Source organism: Protopterus annectens, chromosome 2.part1 (genome assembly GCF_019279795.1).
Source record: "Protopterus annectens isolate FY-2018-M chromosome 2.part1, PAN1.0, whole genome shotgun sequence".
NCBI lineage: Eukaryota > Metazoa > Chordata > Ceratodontiformes > Protopteridae > Protopterus > Protopterus annectens.
The window spans coordinates 933835935-933857832 of NC_056729.1; the positions used below are offsets into that span (position 1 = coordinate 933835935).

General features: G+C 40.0%; 1 protein-coding gene across 1 annotated transcript in view; it reads left to right on the forward strand.

The window, feature by feature from the left end:
* Positions 1-21898, forward strand: part of NEK1 (NIMA related kinase 1) — a gene marked incomplete in the record, with an annotated part of 3475820 nt that overhangs the window by 3123756 nt on the left and 330166 nt on the right. Inside the window, 1 exon segment of the mRNA XM_044062568.1 lies at positions 5373-5584. Within this exon segment, the coding sequence (XP_043918503.1) occupies positions 5373-5584 (212 nt within the window).

The window sequence follows — 21898 nt, forward strand, 5'->3', positions numbered from 1 at the left end:
CATTATACTCCATGATTTGTCTGATAAGAACGGAATAAAGTTGCACTATGACTTCCTTGGACCTGGATGCCATGCCCTTACTTATAAGCTGGGTGACATAGAGAGATTTTCCTAACTACTTTGGCCACATTTTGGTTAAAGGCCAGATTACTGCCTACATATGTTCCCAGATATCAGAGTACTGGGTCAACTCCTTCGGTTGCCTTTTCAGTGGAGTAATTAGCTTAGGTGGCCATTTTCCAAAATGGCACTATAATGCATTTCTTGGCATTGAGTTTTAATCTGTGACTTTGGTGGCAGTCATTTGTCTGTCTTAGACCCTCTTATAAGATGTTTGTTTAGGGGGGGGGATTTATGATGGCTCCCAATCTGAAGTCATCTGCTAACCTGGTCAGCCAAAGGGCCTCGACTAAAGGCTTTTAGCATTTACCTCCGAGAAGTAGATGCCAAATAGAAGCGGTCCCTGCATGAAGCCCTAAGGTACAACGCTGGTGGACCAGTCTCTTAGTGGAGATGGTCTCACCAGTTATGACTTCCTGGGTCCTGTCTGTGAGCCTGCTGAAAATTCCAATAGTTATGTAGGGGTTAATGCCCAATTCATTGAATTTGTTAACTATACCAAGTGGAGCATTGTATCAGTTGCCTTATTTAGGTCTAGATAGGCGGTAAGCACCATTTTCCTGTCGTCCATTGCTTCAGTGACCTTCTCAAATAAGTTCACCAGGATTAACAGGCATTACCTTCCCTTGACAAAGCCAAACTAGGTTGGGTCCACATGCCTGAAGGCTGCCTATGGCTTTGTTGATCATTTCCACAATAATTAATTTCATGTCTTTGCTTGTTAGACTAGTCAGACTAATGGGTCTGTAGTTTCCTGGGTCAATTGATGGTCCTCTCTTGTGAAGTAGGTTAACCATTGTAGTCTTCTTTTCTCATGGGGCAAAGCCTGTTTTTGAGGCTGTAGTTGAAATGTTACTCAAGTTATTCTGATGATTCATGTTTCAGGTTTTTTAGGCGGCATACTGAGATATTGTTGGGGTCCACTGAGGCTGTATTTTTGGCTTTAGTGAGCATAGCCAGGACTTGCTTCCTGCTTAATAGTTGAAGGAAGGGGGGATTATGGTAGTAGGTATTTCATGGGCAGGGGGGTTGAAGGAGAGTGGGGAGTGAAGTTAGAGCTGAATTTGTCAGTCAGCAGATTTGATATTTTGCTGTGCTCAGTGAAGGTGAAACCATTGACCAACAATTTGGCACACTGCTGTGTGCTGCCTTTGATGTTACTGACATAGCTGTACCTGTACAGGGCCTTGTTTTTAGCCTGTGCGACTCTCTTGACCTCATAATTGACCTTGATGGACTTAATTAGTCCTCTTAATTTCCTTTTTACTTTAACTAGAAAGTTCTGATCGTTATGGAAATTGCTCTTTCTCATTTTAGCCATAACTTTTTTCCTTTTGTTGTGTACCCTATTAAGGTTAGGATTTCACCAATATGGTTTGTTTTCTGATTCTGTTTTAGGCTTCTAGTAGGTACAGCAATCTCTGTACAACTATTTACATGGTTATACAGAGTCTCTGCGAACAATTCCATATTGGTTGCTGTGAACTCTGGGTTAGTAGGGACATTGAACCTTGACAAGCTGTTGCTTAATAGGGCATAGTTTGTTTTGTAATAGTTTCCATCTGTTAGAGTTTTCTGGGATTACTGAGTTTTTTTTATTTTGAATGAGACAGTTTTGTGGTCTGACTTCACCAGTGAGGAAGTGAGGGGTGTGCAGTGCTCTCCCACATTGATGAGTACAAGGTACACTATGTTGAAACCTCTATCTGATCAAGGGTATTTGTATTAGAGTCCAGGAATCATTGTGTCTGTGAGTTTGTGGCATTGTAGGGACAGGGTCAGTTTATAGAGGTGTAGTTAAAGTATTTCATGAAAGGGGTATTTGGTTTAATGGTGAGTGTCTCCAGTAGGTATAGGCATGAGCTATGGGATTCTTGAGGCACTGTGTTTGACCTATAGCTTGCTAGGGTATGGTGTCGAACTTTCTGTGGTGATTTACACATGGATAAACTCCAGGACATTGTCCTGTTTAACTAACCTAGAAAGTGTATTTGTTGCTAATGTAGATCAAGACTCCTCCAGCTTTTGTCCCAGTCTGTGCAGCTGATGCTCTAAGTGTGTGGAAGGCAATGAAGCCTTGCACTGCCAGAGTACTTTCTGCAGTTTTAAATCATGTTTCAGTAACAGCACAGATGTCTATATTCTCCAGAGTGAGGGGATTTCGTAGGATATGGCATTTCTTGTTTAAGTTCCTAGCATTGAGCAGCAACACCTTTTAATTTATTTGGGTTTTATTTGCTATGACAGTAGGTTTGTCAGTTTGGCATTGTCTAAAAAAAGCTTTATGGGGGTTAATAAAGTGAAATATTCGGAAGCCTTGGGGGTGGGGGCAGGTGCAGACTGTCCTTTGCAAAGTAATGTGCTTGTTCACCATGTCCTCCCAAGCTGCAAATATTGAATCCCCTGGAAAGACGAAAGAAACTAAGCCATTTGTTGAAGTCAATCATCTTTTATTATACTGTGGCAACATTCTTGGTGAAGGTAGAATGCTGCTCAGTACAAAGCAAATACTTGCCTGAGACAAATATTGAAGCAGTATAGTTATCCCCTTTGGGAAAAAAACATGTACCCATGAATTACCACACAGGTGGCAGTACACTAAACACCGAAAGTGTGATAACAGACTTAGGGACACAGGTGGACAGTGGTATCACCGATAACCACGTCACCACAACAGTCAGGAAATCCTATGTGGCACACCTCATCACTAAGGGCTTTTCATCCAGAAAAAAGGAGGTCATTGTCCCATTGTACTCTCATCCCTCATTAGACTCATTATAGAATACAACACCCCATTTGATATGTATCGCTCAAGACGTCTGCAACAACTGGAAAGGCCCCAGAAATACCTCACTAAAAGAATCACAGGTCTAAAGTAGATGCCCTACGCTGACCGCCTTAAGAAACTCCAGCTATACTCTGTTGCATGTTGTCTACTCAGAGGCGATCTCTGCTTAACATACAAGGCCATGTCAAACCCAGAGCTGCTGGACATGCTACACTTAAAGAAATCCCAATCCCTCAGAGCCACACGCTCCAGGGATCTAAACCTTGTCATCACAATAAACAAAACATGCTGGAGAGATAGGTTCCTGACCCAGAGACTCCCCAGATTCTGGAATAGACTGCCCATACATGTCAAGCAGAGCACCTCATTTGCCCTCTTCAAAAAGAACTTTGACGACTGGATGGGAGAAAGGAAATTCACCCTGAGGATCACGTAAGTCACCCTGCTAGACAGGGGTCCAGGGAAGTAAATAGTGTGGGAAGAAATAGCCAGAAAATTGTTATTGCTAGGCTTCTGTAGGCCCTAGGGCCGATAGCCTAGTACCAACCTATGAACCTAAGTGCTATAGCAATAAAAGAACGAAAGCACTAAAATTATGTATTGCCTGATGCCTTGGCTTGGCATTTGTCTTTATTTATTTCATTGTTTATTTGTTCTTTCACAGCTTCAGAGTTATTTTAGATATTCAGAAAGATCAGTAATGTCTTGATACCATATAGGCATGAGGATGTGCAGCAGGTATTGAAGGAGGCCATAAAATCTGCAACTAGAAAATTTTACGTTTACATATGGAAGAGGTTTTGTATGTGGTATCTAAACCAATAACAGAGGGCCCAGTATGGTGTCTACCCCTCTGGTTTTAAAATATTTGTGTGAGCTACTCAAAAGATGGTTTATCATTTGCCTCTATCAAGGTGCATCTTGTGGCCATGCCATTATATCTGCCAGTGGATCCCCTTTTTTATCTCTTTTTGCGGTGCAAGGGGTGTTGCAGTTGAGACCCCTCAAAAGCAAATTCATCCTCCTTGTGATTTTCACTTTGTTCTTGTAAAATTGACCTTATTTCCTTTCCAACCAGCCTTTCAGGCTGATTCAAAGTTCATCACTTGGAAAACTGTTTTGCTTATTGCCCTGACAAGGCTGCAAGGGAAGTCTCTGAGCTGCAAGTTCTCATGGTGGGCCAACCTTACCTGATTGTAAACAAAGGACAGGGTTGTTTTACGCACTAAACCATCTTTCATGCCAAAAGTTGTTTCTGAATTTACCTTGAATCAAGCCATCATTCTCATGGTTTTCTTCTGGAAACTAAAAAATAATAGAGAAAGTTATGCATGTCTTGGATGTGCACAGGTAGCTCTGGTACTTACTTGACAGAACTTGGCCTTTCAGCTGTTTATTTCCTATTCTTGGGCTAAGAAGGGTCAACCTGTCCCTAAGCAAATAATTGCTCATTGTGTGCCCCCTGTTATTGTTTTTTGTTGCTCCCACCATGGTATATCTATTCCAGGGAAGGTCAAGGCACATTCCAACAGATCCTTCTCCCCTTTGGTGGCATATTGTAAAGGCGTATACTGTAGAAGCATTCTAGACACAGCCAACTGGTCCTCTCTTCATACCTGTACAAAGCACTGCAAACTTGATTTATTCTCAAGTTCCAGAATAGGCTTTGAGAGGACCATTCTCCAGGGGCTACTGAATTTATATTATTGCTCCTCCCAGGTAGGAGACGCTTTGATAATCTACCCATATGCCACTGAGGTTGTGTGAATGATGAACATAGTACAGTAGTACAAGTCCTACTTACCTATAACAGTAGATGTTTGAATTTTATATATAGTTCAATGGTATCCAACCTTGTCGTGTTGTCGGTTTGCTTTGGCTATTTGCGTTGGTGTTTTCTGTTTGTGAATTGGTTGGTTTCCAGCATTTCTTGTTTCTGATCCTCCTTGGTTTTTCCTACTTAGCACTAAAAGCCTGAACAACTGACTTCCTTTCCTACTTAACACTAAAAACCTGAACAGATGACTTCCTGTGACAGGAGTTATGCTTCCTCTGGTAGGATGGTCTTATCCGAATCCCTATCAGAGGGTGTCTGAGTAGGGAGTTCTGAGCTCTGGAAAGCTATCAGTGTGGGTACAAAACCCATATCCCACCGAGGCAGTGTGAAATTCATACTCCTACTCTTAAAGGTAAGTAGGACTTATGCAACTTGTACTGTCTTTGCCAAGAATCAAACCTCCTAATAGGTTGGGGTTTTTTGCTGCTGTTCCCCATTAATGAGATTAGTGCTCTGATACAAGAGTGTGTTCTTATGCAAGTGTTTGGCTTAAGATGTAAAGCAGATTTATGCACATTTTCCACAATACTGTACCGCTCTCTAATATTCAGAAATGAAGTTTTAACATTTATGTTGCATATTACAGTTCAAATTGTTTTACAATTTTGTTTTATCTTTTCATGACAGAAGGCAGATTTGAAGATAATCCACATCCTGAACCCTTCTTCCAGAAAGTAGCTCTTCCGGGAAATAGAACAGCTGAAGCAGTTCTTTTAGCCCACATTTCCGAGGAGACATTGGTTTCAAACCCCAGTTGTACGTCCCCATCAAAATCAAAAAGCAAAGACTCGCTGCTAATAGGACTGTCAGCAGGGTTGTTTGACTCTCAAAACCCAAAGGTAACACTCAGTTTAGTTTTCAGTATTTCTGCTTTGGGAAGTGTTATTGCTATCAGACAGATGAGAATATTCTATAATTTGATCGCAGTACATTGATCTTGTTTTCTTGAAGAATTACATCCTTGGTGTCTTGTTTGCTTTTGCTTAAATCAGAATCTCTAATATATAAAACCATACCTCTCAACTGTCCGCATTTTTAATCCTTTCCTCATAAAATTTGTGTTTTTCTTGTATATCATTGAGGATTAATCTCACTAATTAATGATAGATATTTGTGTTTCAGACTTCATATCCTTTCAAAAAATGCATGCTAGCAAAACACCTTTTATTCTAGCAACTTTCTAAGTTTATAAGGGTTTATAAGAGCAATATTTAAAATTTGTCCCTATTTTTGGCCCTTTATCTCTTCCATTATTTTTTGGCTATTTCCAGATTTTTTGAGCTAAGAGGTTGAGAAATATTTATAAAACAATTAAAAATTTATTTTAGAGTATTCAGCAGGTTTATTTATATTCACCAAAAATGCGTATATGAATGTATAAGTATGGTAGAGTAGCAGAACACCTTTTATTATTTTAATGCAAGTTTGATTTGATTTGGTCCTTTTACAAAAAAGTATTTAGAATATAGCTTGACTAATACATTCTATAGTTCTGTTTCTACCACCCTTGGAACCTCATTTCACATAGCTAAAAAAAGGAGTGGGTAATAAGAAGATCCTGTGATGGTAGAAAAACTTTTTTTTTTTTTTTTGTCATGTGATGATTAGTGTGTTAACACTCACCTTTTGCACAAGGTAAATCCACCCTTTTTTTCCTGGTAGAGATGTGTTTTCTCCACCGGCATACTTGGATGGGAAGTATAAAGACCTCTTGCAGGTAAATACCTTGTTCACTGACTTTTATCCAGAATCCTTAATCAGAAACATTTTGTAGGGATTACTGCTGTCTTGAGTTACTTAAAGCTGGGTGATAATAGTCATTTCAGTTCTTTCTTACCATTTAGTGAGGTCCTAATGTTCAGACATTTTCAGACATTTTTAACAGTGTAACAAAACTTTATACAGTAATGTTGCTCTGTAGAGGTATATTGTCGGAACCTTAGACTGAAACAAAGACAATTTATTTTCTTCTTTTCTGCCTCTCTTTCAGTTAGCCTGTAGTATACTGACAGCACACAACACAACATCTGTATAGTCTAACCTTGTTCATTTGGTAGTCCCTCCATTTCTCATAACTCATCTCTTTACCACTGAACTGGATATTATTGTAAATTCATATTTTTCTGTTAAAATATCAACTCACAAGTCTGCTTGTTTAGACAGACTAACAAATTGTGAATTATAACTTCTTGATCCATTGCTGTTTTATTTGATTCAGCTATGGGTTATTGGATATGATTGGATCATACCAGATCTGACCTTGACATCGACTTTGAAGCTTCTTGGTTCCAGGTCTCTGACTCCTCTCGTACTCATAATTCCCCTGCTCCATGGCAGAACCCCAGATCTTGTTTGCCTCCTGCAGAATTTGGTCGCATTAAGTAAGGCTCACCATTTCAGTTTCCTTTTTTCATTGATATTTGTCCTTATAGGTTTGCATAATGGTTAAGATATTTGCCTTACAAATCTAAGGTGTAGGGCTTGATTCTCACATGGGTTAATTGACTAGGCCTAACTGCCCTTGTGGCCATTTTAGCCTACTACTAGTCTATCAACTATGAACTTCTCCCTCTACCAAAAGATTTCTCTCCAGTTAGTTGTAGAGTTTACGTTAGAATTATAGTACGAGTTAGGGCTAGGTTAAATAGCTAGTTAGATATTATAGTTGTAAACGGTTGCATTTTTTTTTCAATTTTATAGTGCTAGTGTAGTATTTTATAGTATTTGATAGTGTTTGATATGGGTTAGGATAGTGTAATACATATTTATAGATAGTGTGTGTGGGTCTGTTAGTGTGCTTAGTTTGTAGGCTAGCTGACATTATGGCAAACAGCTAAGTATATAAGAAGTTCTCCGAATGTGGACACAAGCTCAACCCCACTACCCAGGATCCACTTACCATGCATTTATTGCTTGGACTGTGCCCGTCTTGACACAGTGTAAAGCTTGTGCTTCTTTTAGCATTAAGGCTGTCCAGACCAGGAGGGAGAAAGTCATAATTAAGGGTCTTCTTCCTCCAGAGACAGAATCTGCAGTATCTGCTTCCACTTCACCCACAGCCTCCTCTCCACTGAACAAGAATAAGAGGCCTAAAGCAAAATAGAAAGACAAAGAGAAGAAGGTGAAAGCGAAGGAAAAATCAGATTCAGAAAAGCTGAAGCAGTCTTCACCAGATCCAACATTTCTCTCCAGTTTGGATCTGAAAGGTCATTGATTGTCAGAACCAATAGTCTCTTGGATCTGACCTTTGGCTTCTCTGTCCTGGTTCTTTCTGAATCCGGTGAGTCTGAGGCTATACTCACCTATTCTCCAAGAATGGAGTTATTGGAGACATCCTTTGGTGGCTTCTTCTACACAGTCATCCAGAAGCCTGACAGAGCAATATGTCAACAGGGTGATGAAGATGATGTCCTTCAAGGATGCATCTGCAGTCCTTACAAATGGGTTGTCAGGCAGCCCTTCGGTCGGCCGGATTCCAAAGTCTGGGTCTGGCCTCGGCTGGTGTCGCACTTCACCCGACGTCATAGCTGCAGTTCTTCGGGTATAAAGGCATCAGCCAACGCCATTTTCCTCAGCCTTTCTTGCCGCGTGGCGCCCGAAGCAGAAGCTGTTCGCAAGTGCCGGTCGGTCAGATCCAGAGACTACTACTACCGAATACTACTTCGAAGACTTCTAAAAAGCTAAGTACCCCGTTGGGGACTCTTTCTTGCCTCAGCCGATGTCAGAAAAAGTGAATAACTGTTTAACTTGTGGGAAACAAATACCTCATAAAGATTTCCACTCTTACTGCTTACCTTGTTTAGGCCCAGACCACGACGTAGCAGCTTGTTTAGCCTGTGCTTCTTTCAACCGACGGACGCTTAGACGCCGGTCGGAGTTTGCTGAACAGTTTTTCGGCTCAGATTTTGCGTACATAATGCCGTCGGATCCTCCGACTTCACAAGTTGTTAAGAAACGCAAAGAAAAGGACCGACACTCGCGGTCCGCGGTTTCGGCCGAAACCGCGGTTAAGCAAACCGTGAGTGTCTCGGTTTCGGCCGAAACCGAGCAAACGGTTCTAACTTCAGCTGAATCCATGACTACTACCGAGGCCCCTTCTAACCTGGTTGAATCGGCCTCTGAAATTCAACCTGCTACTGTGGTTTCACAAGAATTATCGGACACCATCCCTTTGGATGTTTCAACCCCTGCACGTGGTGCTGCTAGGCCGCCTGCAGCCATGTCCATAAAGGCCTTTGCCAGGGCTAAAGCAGCCAAAACTTCTAAGTCTGTGCCTGTTAAGCCCCCCCCTCACAGGCCCAGTTCCAGCAACATAGGCCTTTAGCTATACCTCCAGTTCTTCCTGTTGTAGATGATGCATTTAATGATGCTTGCACTGCTCCTGATACTTTGCCTCCAGCCCCTGCTAAGCCCGATAGGTTCTACAGGGTCCCGGACACACATCACCATTTATACAAGGCTCCTTTTGCAGATCCCGAGACTATCTCCCAGGGGCCTAAGGCAGTAGCTTCGACCTCAGTTAAAAACCCTCTCCCCTCTGAAAGGGAATCCAGGTCCTTAGAGAGATGGGGTAAAAAAGTATACACCTCTGCTACTCTCTCAGCTAGGGCATTGAACTCTCAGTTTCATATGATCCAATACCAGGAGTTTATGCTTGATCAGTTAACTAAGAAACTGTCCTCTGATGATTCTTTAGATAAGAAATATGTTCTAGAAATGGTGCATAACATTCAGCAGGTTAGTAACCATTCTTTAAAATGTGGCTATGATGCACTGGAGGCTTCCTTTAGATCAGCCATGACTGGCACAGTTATAAGAAGGCATGCATGGTTGAAAGAACAGGTCTTGCCGGATCATGTTAAAGCAAAACTATTAGATGCTCCTATGGATAAGGTCAGTTTATTTGGTTCTCCTGCTCAGCAGGTACTGAAGAAAATGGAAGAGAAGGCAAAATCTGTACAAACAGTGAAAGATTTCTTACAGGTTCAGCCTCCAAGGTTTAGCAGGAACTGGCCTTCCAAAATTGGTCCTTTCCAGACTCCTCTAAAACACAGAGAGGCAGGAATAGGCGTTCAAGAGGCAGAAATCAATCCAGAGGAGGTGCCTACAGGGGACGCCAGTGGCAAGGTAATAACCAGCGAGGCACAGACACAACTACTACCACTGCAACAGGACAATCACAGTGACTTGGCTCTGGCACCGCCTACCAGGGAACAAATAGCAGCACCCTTAGGCGGAAAGTTAGCCTTATTTTCAAAAAACTGGCACTACATCACAAGAGACAAGTGGATTATGCAAACTATAGACCAAGGCTACAGGTTTCATTTCCATACTTTACCAGGAAAAAGAGGAATGCCAAACCTACCACCAAATCAAAAGACAGAAGCTCTAAAACAAATAGCTCAATTAGCAAAGATGAGAGCTGTGGAAAGGGTACCATCTATGGAACAAGGAAAGGGATTTTACTCCAGACTCTTCCTGGTACCAAGAAAAGAGAAAAATTGGAGGCCTATTCTCGATCTGTCCGCTTTAAACACATTCATCATTGTTCCAAAATTCAAAATGCTGACCCTACAGCAACTTCTTCCCATGCTGGGCAAGGAGTATTGGCTGGTGACTCTAGATCTCAAGGAGGCATACCTGCACATCCCCATACGACCAGATTGCAGAAGATACCTCAGATTTCTTGCAGGATCAGAGCATTATCAATTCTCAGCATTGCCCTTTGGCTTATCTACTGCGCCCAGAGTGTTCACGAAATGCCTGGCATCAGTAATCGCTCACTGCAGGCTTCAGGGAACCCAAATATATCCATACCTGGACGACTGCCTGATACAAGCGGACAACAAAAACAAGCTAACAGACGACTTACAAAGAGTCATTTGCTTACTGCAAGCCCTGGGATATACAGTCAAATAAAAAAAAAAAAAAAAAAAAACAAGACTGATACCATCCCAAAGAATAACCTTCTTAGGTGCAGAATTGGACACAGTAAAACAGATGGCATTCCTAACTGCAGAAAAACAAGAACAACTTCCTCTCTACTTCTTGGCATTAACAAAGCAGAACAAACTAACAGCAAGGAAAGTACTGCAGACCTTGGGCTTCATGGCATCCTGCATAATCCTGGTCCCTCATGCCAGACTGCATATGAGAAAGCTACAGTGGTACCTGAAGAATTTATGGTCTCAACACAGGCACAGCCTAGAAACCAAAATACCACTAATCCTATGCCTGAAACAAGAGTTCCTATGGTGGGCTCAGGCATGCCAGTCAAACCCAGGTTTGCCCTTCCACAGCATTCAACCAAGCCAAACCATCACAACGGACGCCTCAGACCTCGGTTGGGGGGCCCACATGCTGGACAAGTGCATACAAGGCTTATGGACTCCAGATCAGCTGCACCTGCACATAAATCAAAAGGAAATGCTGGCAGTAAAACTAGCAATCCAGAATTTCAGACCATTCCTCCAAGAAGGGCAGTTGATGATAAGGACAGACAACACCACAGTCATGTGGTACATCAACAAACAGGGAGGCACTCATTCATACCCTCTATGCCGGATGGCACTGGACCTATGGAATATGGCTCTGAGCTACAACATTCAGTTACAAGCAATTTTGTACCGGAAAAGAAAACATCCTAGCAGACATATTAAGCAGAACTACCTCGGATGCTCACGAATGGATGCTACACCCGGACATCTTCAAGGTCATCACAAGGAAATGGGGACTGCCACAAATAGACCTATTCGCATCCCCACTCAATCACCAGCTCAAGAAATTCTGCACAAGGACGTACCACCCACTTGCTTGGAAGGTGGACTCTCTATCCTTCAGTTGGAAAGGCCTGACAGCATATGCATTCCCACCTCTTCCTTTGATGCACAAGGTGCTATTGAAAATCAAAGAGGAACGTCCAAGGATCATTCTGATAGCTCCAGACTGGCCAAGACAACATTGGTACCCATTACTGAGGAGCATGTCTCGGGGCAAATGTGGACATTACCCTGATTCCTTTGCTGTTAACTCAGAGCGGCTACAACACCCTGCATCCAAACCTGAAAACTCTGCAGCTGACTGCCTGGAACATTACATAAGAGCAACTAACCCAGATTTATCCCAAAGGGTTAAAGACATTATCCTTGAGGCCCGCAGACCTTCAACAAGAAGGAACTATGCAGGAAAATGGAAAAGATTTCTCATTTGGAGTACTGAAAGGGGAAAAGATGTGTCAAAGGTAGACATTGCCAACATCCTGGAGTATTTGGCAGAGCTTTTCCATACAGGCCTGTCCTATTCCTCCATCAAGATACATGCATCAGCTATTTCTGCAGAATACAGCTTGATCCCCCTGTCTTCTCGCATCCTCTACTCAGGCAGTTTCTGAGAGGAATTAATAATGTAAAACCTCCTAGGAAACCACCATTACCAGCATGGGACTTGAACTTTGTGCTAGAAAAATTGACACTCCCCCCCCCTTTCGAACCAGCAGCAACAGCAGATCTTCAACACCTATCCTGGAAAACTGCTTTTCTGCTGGCAATTACCTCAGCAAGAAGGGTTTCTGAGCTACAGGCTTTAATGGCAGTACAACCCTTCCTAATCTTCCATCAAGACAGAGTGTCCATGAGAACAAATCCTACATTTATGCCTAAGGTGGTATCCAGAGTGTCTTTAAACCAGGCTATCCACCTACCTACCTTATTCCCAATCCACAGAACAGGGGAAAGACTGCTGCATACTTTGGATGTACATAGACAGTTGCGCTACTACCTGGACAGAACCAAGGGCAATAGAAAAACTGACCAGCTTCTGGTAGCATATGCAACAGGAAGGGAAGGAAAAGCAATTTCAAAACAGACAATCTCCAAGTGGATAGGAAATTGCATCAGATTCTGTTACTCCTACCATGGAAAGCAAACTCCACAGAACATAAGGCCTCATTCTACAAGGGCTACAGCCACTACCACAGCTTTCTTACGAGGAGTGGCTACCAAGGACATTATAGAGGCTGCTACTTGGACCTCCGTGCATACATTTGCCAAGCATTATAACTTACCTTTATACTCTAGATCCCGAGCAGGGTTTGCCACTGCTGTTTTGCAAGGGATCCTAACTACACCATAATCTCTTCTTCCTCCTCTCCTAGTTTGGCTATGGTATTCTACCCATTTGTAAGGACTGCAGATGCATCCTTGAAGGACATAGTACAGTTTTGTACCTACCATAAATGTAGATGTCCGAACAGGAATGCATCTGCAGTCAGGATTACCCACCCTCCTTCCCTCTGTGGTATTCCTAGGGTATTTGCCCATCTAATAGCTAGCTGGGGGGGGATCTCTTATGGTGTATTTGTTTGTATATATGTACATACATGCTTATTTTTTGTGTTTGCCTTCTACTATTTGGAAACATTGGCATTTATCCAAAATTTAGCTATCCAAGAGGGCAACTGGCATCTGGGGCAAGAAACACTGAGGAAAATGGCGTCGGCTGATGCCTTTATACCCGAAGAACTGCAGCTATGACGTCGGGTGAAGTGCGACACCAGCCGAGGCCAGACCCAGACTTTGGAATCCGGCCGACCGAAGGGCTGCCTGACGACAGGACAACCCATTTGTAAGGACTGCAGATGCATTCCTGTTCGGACATCTACATTTATGGTAGGTACAAAACTGTACTTTCTAACTGTACCATCTTCTTGGACCATGCTGAGTCTTGAGTTAACTAACCCCTTCTCTGGTCCAAGTTTGTAAACCAAAAACGGAGATGAAAGCAAACAATAAAATCAGGAACACAATCAAGAGTTCGCCAATGAGATTCAAATAAGGGTCCAAGTCCAGAATAGGGATGTACAGTTTATTAAACCACGCCAACCAACGTTAAAATTTTTAACACATAGGTAGAAGACGCCAAAACACATCAACACATTAACGCTATAACAAGTAATAGTACGTTTTTGTACAAACTTCATCAGATGCAAATACCCCAAGCTAAACAGTACAAACTTTTATGTGTGGCTGAGAATCTAGGATCAATCTCCATCTAAAAGTAATTAATATAAAACCAATCGGAATACATGAACAAGATTTAAAAAAACATTAAATATTCTAAGTTAATCAATCCTTTAAAATGACTTGTATATAAATAAATAAGTACTAACTTTTGAATTGTTATAATAAAACCACAGTTTATATACTTAATTTGTAATGAATATTTAAAGCATTTAAAACATTTGAATGAAAAATAATTGATTGCATAAATAACAGTGGATTAGTTAATGTCTTGCTACCATCTAGTGGCCATATGGCAAATCACATATATAGAAAAAATCCTTTGTGTATAAACATAATAAATAATATGCATATAAAAATAAGTTGTTATAATATAGCTGCATTTTATATGTTAAACATGTATCAACTTAATCAACAATTTAATTAAAAAAATAAACAAATAATTAAAAAATAAATGGTTTAAAAGTTTTTTGTACTGACATCTGAATCACCATGTGGCAAATTAAAGTTTAGCAGCCCTTAATTTAAGAACTGGAAGAATGGAAATCATGTCATTCAGGCCTGGATTTCTCGTGGCATCCAGTACAATCTGCCAATAAAGCTCTTGATATTCGAGTTTGGCCTCCCACATGCCCCCTCTAATTTCTTTAGGCACCACTTCTAATACAAAAAATAAAAATGATGCTTGTGGACACACTTCTTTATGATGGAACAGAGCATTGTTTATATTTCCTTTCCTAATTTCATAAAGATGCTCGTAAATTCTCATCTTTAATTTTCTTTCCATCTTGCCTATGTAGAATGAATTACATTGCTTACATTGGGCCAAGTAAACCAAACCACTAGTACTGCGATTTGAAAAACAGTTACTCTTAATAATTCTGTCCCTACTGACAATTTCTGTAAAAGATCCATTGGGGCATTGGGAACACGAACCACATTTAAAAGTGCCTACCTTCTTATGATTGCCTTGTGAACCATGCCCACACCCAACTCAAATAAATTCTTGATATTTCTATCCTTCCTATATGTAAATTTTAAAGTTTGTTTGAATAAAATGTCCAGGTCTGAAAATTCTTTAAATCTTTCCCATTCGTTATTAATACACCTAATAATCCCCGTATCACCTGTGAAATCCATGGTATAGGCATCGTCCCAGTCCGTGGAAAAATCTGTGTTATTAATGGGCTCTGAGGGGATGAGCACAGGTTGGTCCTTTCCAAGTATTAGAGCAAATCTGTTCTTTCTACCTTCAAAAACTTCTAAGGTGACTTCTTGAATTAAAGCATCGGGATACCCCCTTTCCTTAAACATGTCACCAACAAAACTACATTCTGTCTTGAAATCCTTATCAAGTGATGCATACGACTAATCCTAATTGACCTTTTATAAGGTTTCTTTTTTGTAAAAATGGGTGTCCACTAGCATAATGAAGGCAGGAATTTGAAAAGGTACTTTTTCTGTGTACCTTGGAAGAAAAATTACCATTCCTCTTAGAAAAAGAAACATCCAAGAAGGTTAATTCTTGGTAGTCAATACTGTAAGTAAAATCCAAGAAATTAGTAGTATTTTTTAAATAAATCAAAAATTCTTGGAATCTATCGTTGCTGTCTGTCCAAAAATACAAATATCGTCCAAAAAACGCTTGTATAAGGACCAACAACTACTAAATTCACTATTCAAGACAAATTTGGTCTCCCACCATGTCAAAATAATGTTAGCATAGGTCGGCGCACATTTAGCCCCCATTGCCACCCCTTTATTCTGCTTGTAAAACTCACCTTCATAATACATGTAATTATTTTTAAGTATTATTTCCATTAATAACAGGCAATTAATAAAATCATTATGGTTGAGGTGACCATTTTCTCTCATAAAATCCTCCAACCATTGTAAGCCTGTATCGTGAGGAATGGAACCAAAATGATCCACTATATCTAGGGTGACAAATAACATCTCCTGTCCATAAAGACTAGGTTTTACTTGTCTGAGAAAATCCCAAGAATCATTAAGCACGACTGGGCCTTTTAAGGCTAATTGTTTTAATTTAACGTCCATAAATTTTGCTAAAGGGGCTGTAATAGAGCCTTCTGATGACACTATTAATCAAAGATGTGGGTCCAAATGGTCCTTATGGACCTTTGGAATCCCAAATACTGAGGAAACCCTATAGTTCCTGTTAGTTAAAAAATGTAAAGTATCTAGGTTAATTGAACCCTCCAATAACAGGTCATTAAGCATTATGTAAATTCTTGAATTGGCAATATTCACCTCATTGATAGAAGCCTTGACTATTTGTTAGTATCACTCAACAATTCTTTAATTTTATATTCATACATGATACTGTCCATCAAAACCGTACCACCCCCCTTATCTGGTTGCATAATTTGCACAGTTTTATCACCTTTAAGGAAATCTAGTAGATTCTTTTCTTCTTTTGAAAGATTAGGATAAACTCTATGATTGTTAACTTCTTTCCTGATTTCCCTTTCCATAATATTCTCCAGATTTTTGAGTTGACTGTGATGACTCTTATTTAAGTGCGTGTTTAAAGCATAATATTGTACCAAAAGGTCTACGAATTTGCAAATACCCCAATAGAGTTAAAGAAGGTTCAGATTTCCATTCCGAACTAATTAAAATATTTGATAGATGTGGTTATCATGTATTATGAAGGCGAGTTTTACAAGCAGGATAAAGGGGTGGCAATGGGGGCTAAATGTGAGCGGACTTATGCTAACATTATTTTGACATGGTGGGAGACCAAATTTGTCTTGAGTAGTGAATTTAGTAGTTGTTGGTCCTTATACAAGCATTTTTTGGACGATATTTGTATTTTTTGGATAGACAGCAAGGATAGATTCCAAGAATTTTTGATCTATTTAAAAAGTGCTACTAATTTCTTGGATTGTGCTTACAGTATTGACTACCAAGAATTAACCTTCTTGGATGTTTCTCTTTCTAAGAGGAATGGTAATTTTTCTTCCAAGGTACACAGAAAAAGTACCTTTTCAAATTCCTACCTTCATTATGCTAGTGGACACCCATTTTTACAAAAGAGAAACCTTATAAAAGCTCAATGAGTTAGGATTAGTCACAAGACATCACTTGATAAGGATTTCAAGACAGAATGTAGTTTTGTTGGTGACATGTTTAAGAAAAGGGGGTATCCCGATGCTTTAATTCAAGAAGTCACCTTAGAAATTTTTGAAGGTAGAAAGAACAGATTTGCTCTAATACTTGGAAAGGACCAACCTATGCTCATCCCCTCAGAGCCCATTAATAACACAGATTTTTCCACAGATTGGTATGATGCCTATACCATGGATTTCACAGGTGATACGGGGATTATTAGGTGTGTTATTAATAAGGAATGGGAAAGATTTAAGGAATTTTCAGACCTGCACATTTTATTCAAACAACCTTTAAAATTTACATATAGGAAGGATAGAAATATCAATAATTTATTTGAGTTTGGGTGTGGGCATGGTTCACAAGGCAATCATAAAAAGGCATAGGCACTTTCAAATGTGGTTCGTGTTCCCAATGCCCCTATATATGCAATGGATCTTTTACAGAAATTGTCAGTAGGGACTGAAATATTAAGAGTAACTGCTTTTCAAATTGCAGTACTGCCGGTTTGGTTTACTTGGCCCAATGTAAGCAATGTAATTCATTCTACATAGGCAAGACGGAAAGAAAATGAAAGATGAGAATTTATGAGCATCTTTATGAAATTAGGAAAGGAAATATAAACAATACTGTGTTCCGTCATAAAGAAGTGTGTCCACAAGCATCATTTTTATTTTTTGTATTAGATGTGGTGCCTAAAGAAATTAGAGAGGGCATGTGGGAGGCCAAACTCGAATATCGAGAGCCTTATTGGCAGATTGTACTGGATGCCACGAGAAATCCAGGCCTGAATGACATGCTTTTCATTCTTCCAGTTCTTAAATTAAGGGCTGCTAAACTTTAATTTGCCACATGGTGATTCAGATGTCAGTACAAAAATCTTTTAAGCCATCATTATTTTTTAATTATGTTTATTTTTTAATTAAATTGTTGATTAAGTTGATACATGTTTAACATCTAAAATGCAGCTATATTATAACAACTTATTTTTTATATGCATATTATTTATTATGTTTATACACAAGGGATTTTTTATATATATGTGATTTGCCATATGGCCACTAGATGGTAGCAAGACATTCACTAATCCACTGTTATTTATGCAATCATTTATTTTTCATTCAGATGTTTTAAATGCTTTAAATATTCATTATAAATTAAGTATATAAACTGTGGTTTTATTAGAACAATTCAAAAGTTAGTACTTATATTAATTTATTTATATACAAGTCATTTTAAAGGATTGATTAACTTTGAATATTTAATGTTTCTTTAAATCTTGTTCATGTATTCTGATTGGTTTTATATTAATTACTTTTAGATGGAGATTGGTCCTAGATTCTCAGCCACACATAAAAGTTTGTACTGTTTAGCTTGGGGTATTTGCATCTGATGAAGTTTGTACGAAAACGTACTATTACTTGTTATAGCATTAATGTGTTTTGGCATCTTCTACCTATGTGTTATAAATTTTAACTTTGGTTGGCGTGATTTAATAAACTGTACATCCCTATTCCGGACTCAGATCCTTATTTGGATCTCAGTGGCGAACTCTGATCCAGGTTTGCCCTTTGGACCAGACTATCTTGGATTTGATCTGTCCCAGAGCACCTTTGCCAGAGATGAAATTCCAAGCTACTTTGACTCCAATGGCTTCCATTTCTCTTTCTACTTTGATATATTTGGATCTGGAAGAGTATCAGCTGAAGCTTCTGGCTGGAGCTCAAGGGGATTGTTTGTTAGAACCATCCTTTCCCTCAGCGCCACAGCACTCAGTAGCTCTGCCCTGAGATCAGCTTTGGGGACGAGACCCATCGGTTCCAAGGTTTCTTTTCTGTCTGATGATAGGAGGAAGCCTACAGAGCTGATGCCGTCCTTCGCCTTCAAGATTTTTGAAAGGGTCCTATTGATACCAAGGGAGAAGGTGCATCCAGTTTGATTCCATCTGTATCCCCTGCTGGAATCTTCTTCTACTTTGCATCTCCATGTCAGACAGAGGCAGACTGTACCACTGGCTTCTTAGTCTGCATACTACATTAGCTTCCAGTCTGATTAAGAACCTTCTGATCTCCCACTGGAACCTTTTCATAAGAAACAGATGTGCAAGTGGAAGCACATAGGCTCTTTTCCAGAGTCTTTCACTGAAGACTCTCACTTGGATGACAGCAAAGACTCCCCTAGATAACCGTTGGTGAGATCCTAGTCATCTACCAGTAACTCTTCACCAGATGAGTCTGTGTTCTTCGAAGCCTTTGGTTCCGTGTCATCATAATCCTGGCTGGTATTAACTGTTGACCCACTCATTGACCTTATGGCTTAACAGATATAGAAGGACCTTGATGTGGTGGAATTCATTCTCAAAAAAACTGACAGGATTTTGGCAGCAGCAAGACAAACCATTGGAGCAAAGTCACCAGTGGGTGGGATGGTGATAGTGTCAGCCATAAAAAAGGTACTATCGGAGGAAGTTTTTCAGTCCATTCCCTCTAACAGGAAGTCTGTGGCTATGGACTGGTTTGGGAAAAGGACACATACTTCATTGACTTTCATCTTAGAGTGCTGAATTACTTAGCCCATGTCACCAGATTTCAAAGAGACCCGACCAAGGAGCATTCCAAGTTTTTCTTGGGTAACCAGCCGGCAGATGTTCAAAAGACCATGGACTCCCAGCTTTCTGTTGCTCAGTCTACTTACAACATAGCCATGTGACTAATTTCTAATGTAGCTGATAACATGGCTAGAGCAACAGATGCTTGCATCATCATGCATCAACACACCTGGGTGCATCTTTACGATTCTGATGAAATCTTTAAGACATCCTTTGTCAGTGCCTCCTTGATGGCTCCACTCTATTTGGACCAAAATAAAAAGACAGATTAAACAAGAGTCAGCATGATGGAAAGACCCTGTCTGCAATGGGAATCAATTTTCCACCCCTCAAAGAACTCTCTAGGAGTCAGAGGGTTGGGAAGAAAATGTGGTTTCATAAATCAAAGTCTTATGACAGTCCTAGAGATAGACCTTCTTGTGTTAGGGGAGAAGGCACCTGCAATGGATATTGCCCTAGAGGCAGAGGTGAACCACATAACCAGGGTTGCTGGAGTCCTTTTACCGATAAACCCTTTTAGTGCCCCTGAAGGGTTGCCCCATTGCTGTACTCTGGAGGCAGTCGGGGACATTTATCTTTGAACCTACAAACCAGGCAAAACATAGCAGGTTCTTGGGTGCTAGACATAATTTTCAGAGGCTATTTCATGCCATTTTCCCTTCCTCCCATAAAGACAAAAGAAGTTCTTGATATTACACCCACTCAGTGGGACCTTGCAGCAGCAGAATTTTCCAAGCTGCTAAGAAAGAGTCATCCAACTGGTCCATGAAGACCAGTTGAGCCTAAAGTCTACTGCAGATGATTACTAGTATAGAATGACATGTGGGTTGTACCTTTAAGAAGCATTTCCAAGGTCTGTACGTGCATATAAATAGCAAGCACGTGCTAGCTTCAGTGCCATTTTGAGACTACAGCCAGAGTGTGAACATCTATGTGTATGATAGCTAGTTTGCTTTTAAGTTAGTTACTTAGCCTCATTTTTGATGTTTGTATATAATAAAGCTGCTTGAACAAGAACCCACAGTGTTTGTCTACTACTTTCTGACTAGATGAGTGACATGGTGTCAGAACCAGGATTCCAGCAACTGCTTTCCAGAGCCACGAGGTACAGAGTTAATGTGAAGGCAAACTAAGTAAACCAAGAGCATATAAAGGGCCAGAAACGAGCTAAAGGTAATGAAAACTTGCGGAAATGATTTATTTATTAAAAAAGGTAAAACAGAGCATTACATGGGCACAAAATGCATTATTAAGCAAACGAATAGCATGGAATTGTTTATTAAGCAAACGAGAACCATAAAAAGTCATTAATCAAACAACATCTTTGAAATTAAGTTGTGGGATAAAATGAGCATCAGAAAAGGATGTAAAGAGTTCAGAATTACCTCAGAATTGCAAAACGAGCAAGTTCAAAGTAAATCAAGCATGTTTACAGTTAAAACAAGCACAAGAAAGTGTAATGGGCATGAAAAGAGATTAAATGAGCAAAATGAATGTAATAAAGGGCAAAAAGAGCACATTAAGCATAAGTAAAGCAAGGTGACTGCATATGTTTTGGCAAATTACTGTGTTTTAGTATAAACTACTGTTTTGCATTGGCTGAAGCTATTCAAGGCAGAACTACTGTTATTCAGAGTTTGTGTGTGTATAAAAGTGCTTACAGTGAATGTTTATTACTGTACATTTATTCCGAAGAGTTTGTTGTGTGCAACTATTTCGTGAAGTGCAGTCAAATACATCAATTTTGAAAAGTTTCTTGTGCATGGGTGTGTCAATTCGCAGAGTGTTGCCATTACAGAGTCTTTCTTGCACTGTACAGTTATTTATCAAAGCGCATCCCTTTTGGGGAACTTTGTGTGCTGTGTACAGTTTATTCACAAAGTGCAGTTACTTCAAAATGTTTCTTGATCTCAGCTTCTTCTGCGCAGTTTATTCACACAGTGCAGTTATTTGAAATGTTTCTTAAAATGATAAGTGACTTTCACAGTAAAGTGATTTTAAGAATATGGTACCCGGGAAACTTATTTCACAAAGGTCAGTTGTACAGAGGCTTGTTGTGTTATTGGGCATAGTTACAAGTACTAGCATAAATTTCTGGTATATGTGTAAGTGTGTGTGTTCGTCCATACTTGCAAAAGTCTTCATTGAGATGTGTTAATATGGCAGATGGATTTCGAAAACTGTCACCACTTGTACTGGATCAGAATATTGCAGAGAATTGGAGAATATTTGAGCAAGGCTACAATATATTTATACAAGCAGCTTATTCTGATAAAGATGCACTCATCAAGGCATTCATTTTGCGAAATCTGGCAGGATCACAGGCCTTTGAAAGGGAACGTTCATTTGTATTTGCACTAGCAGTGTATAAAGGTGAAGGTGAAACTCGTATTGTT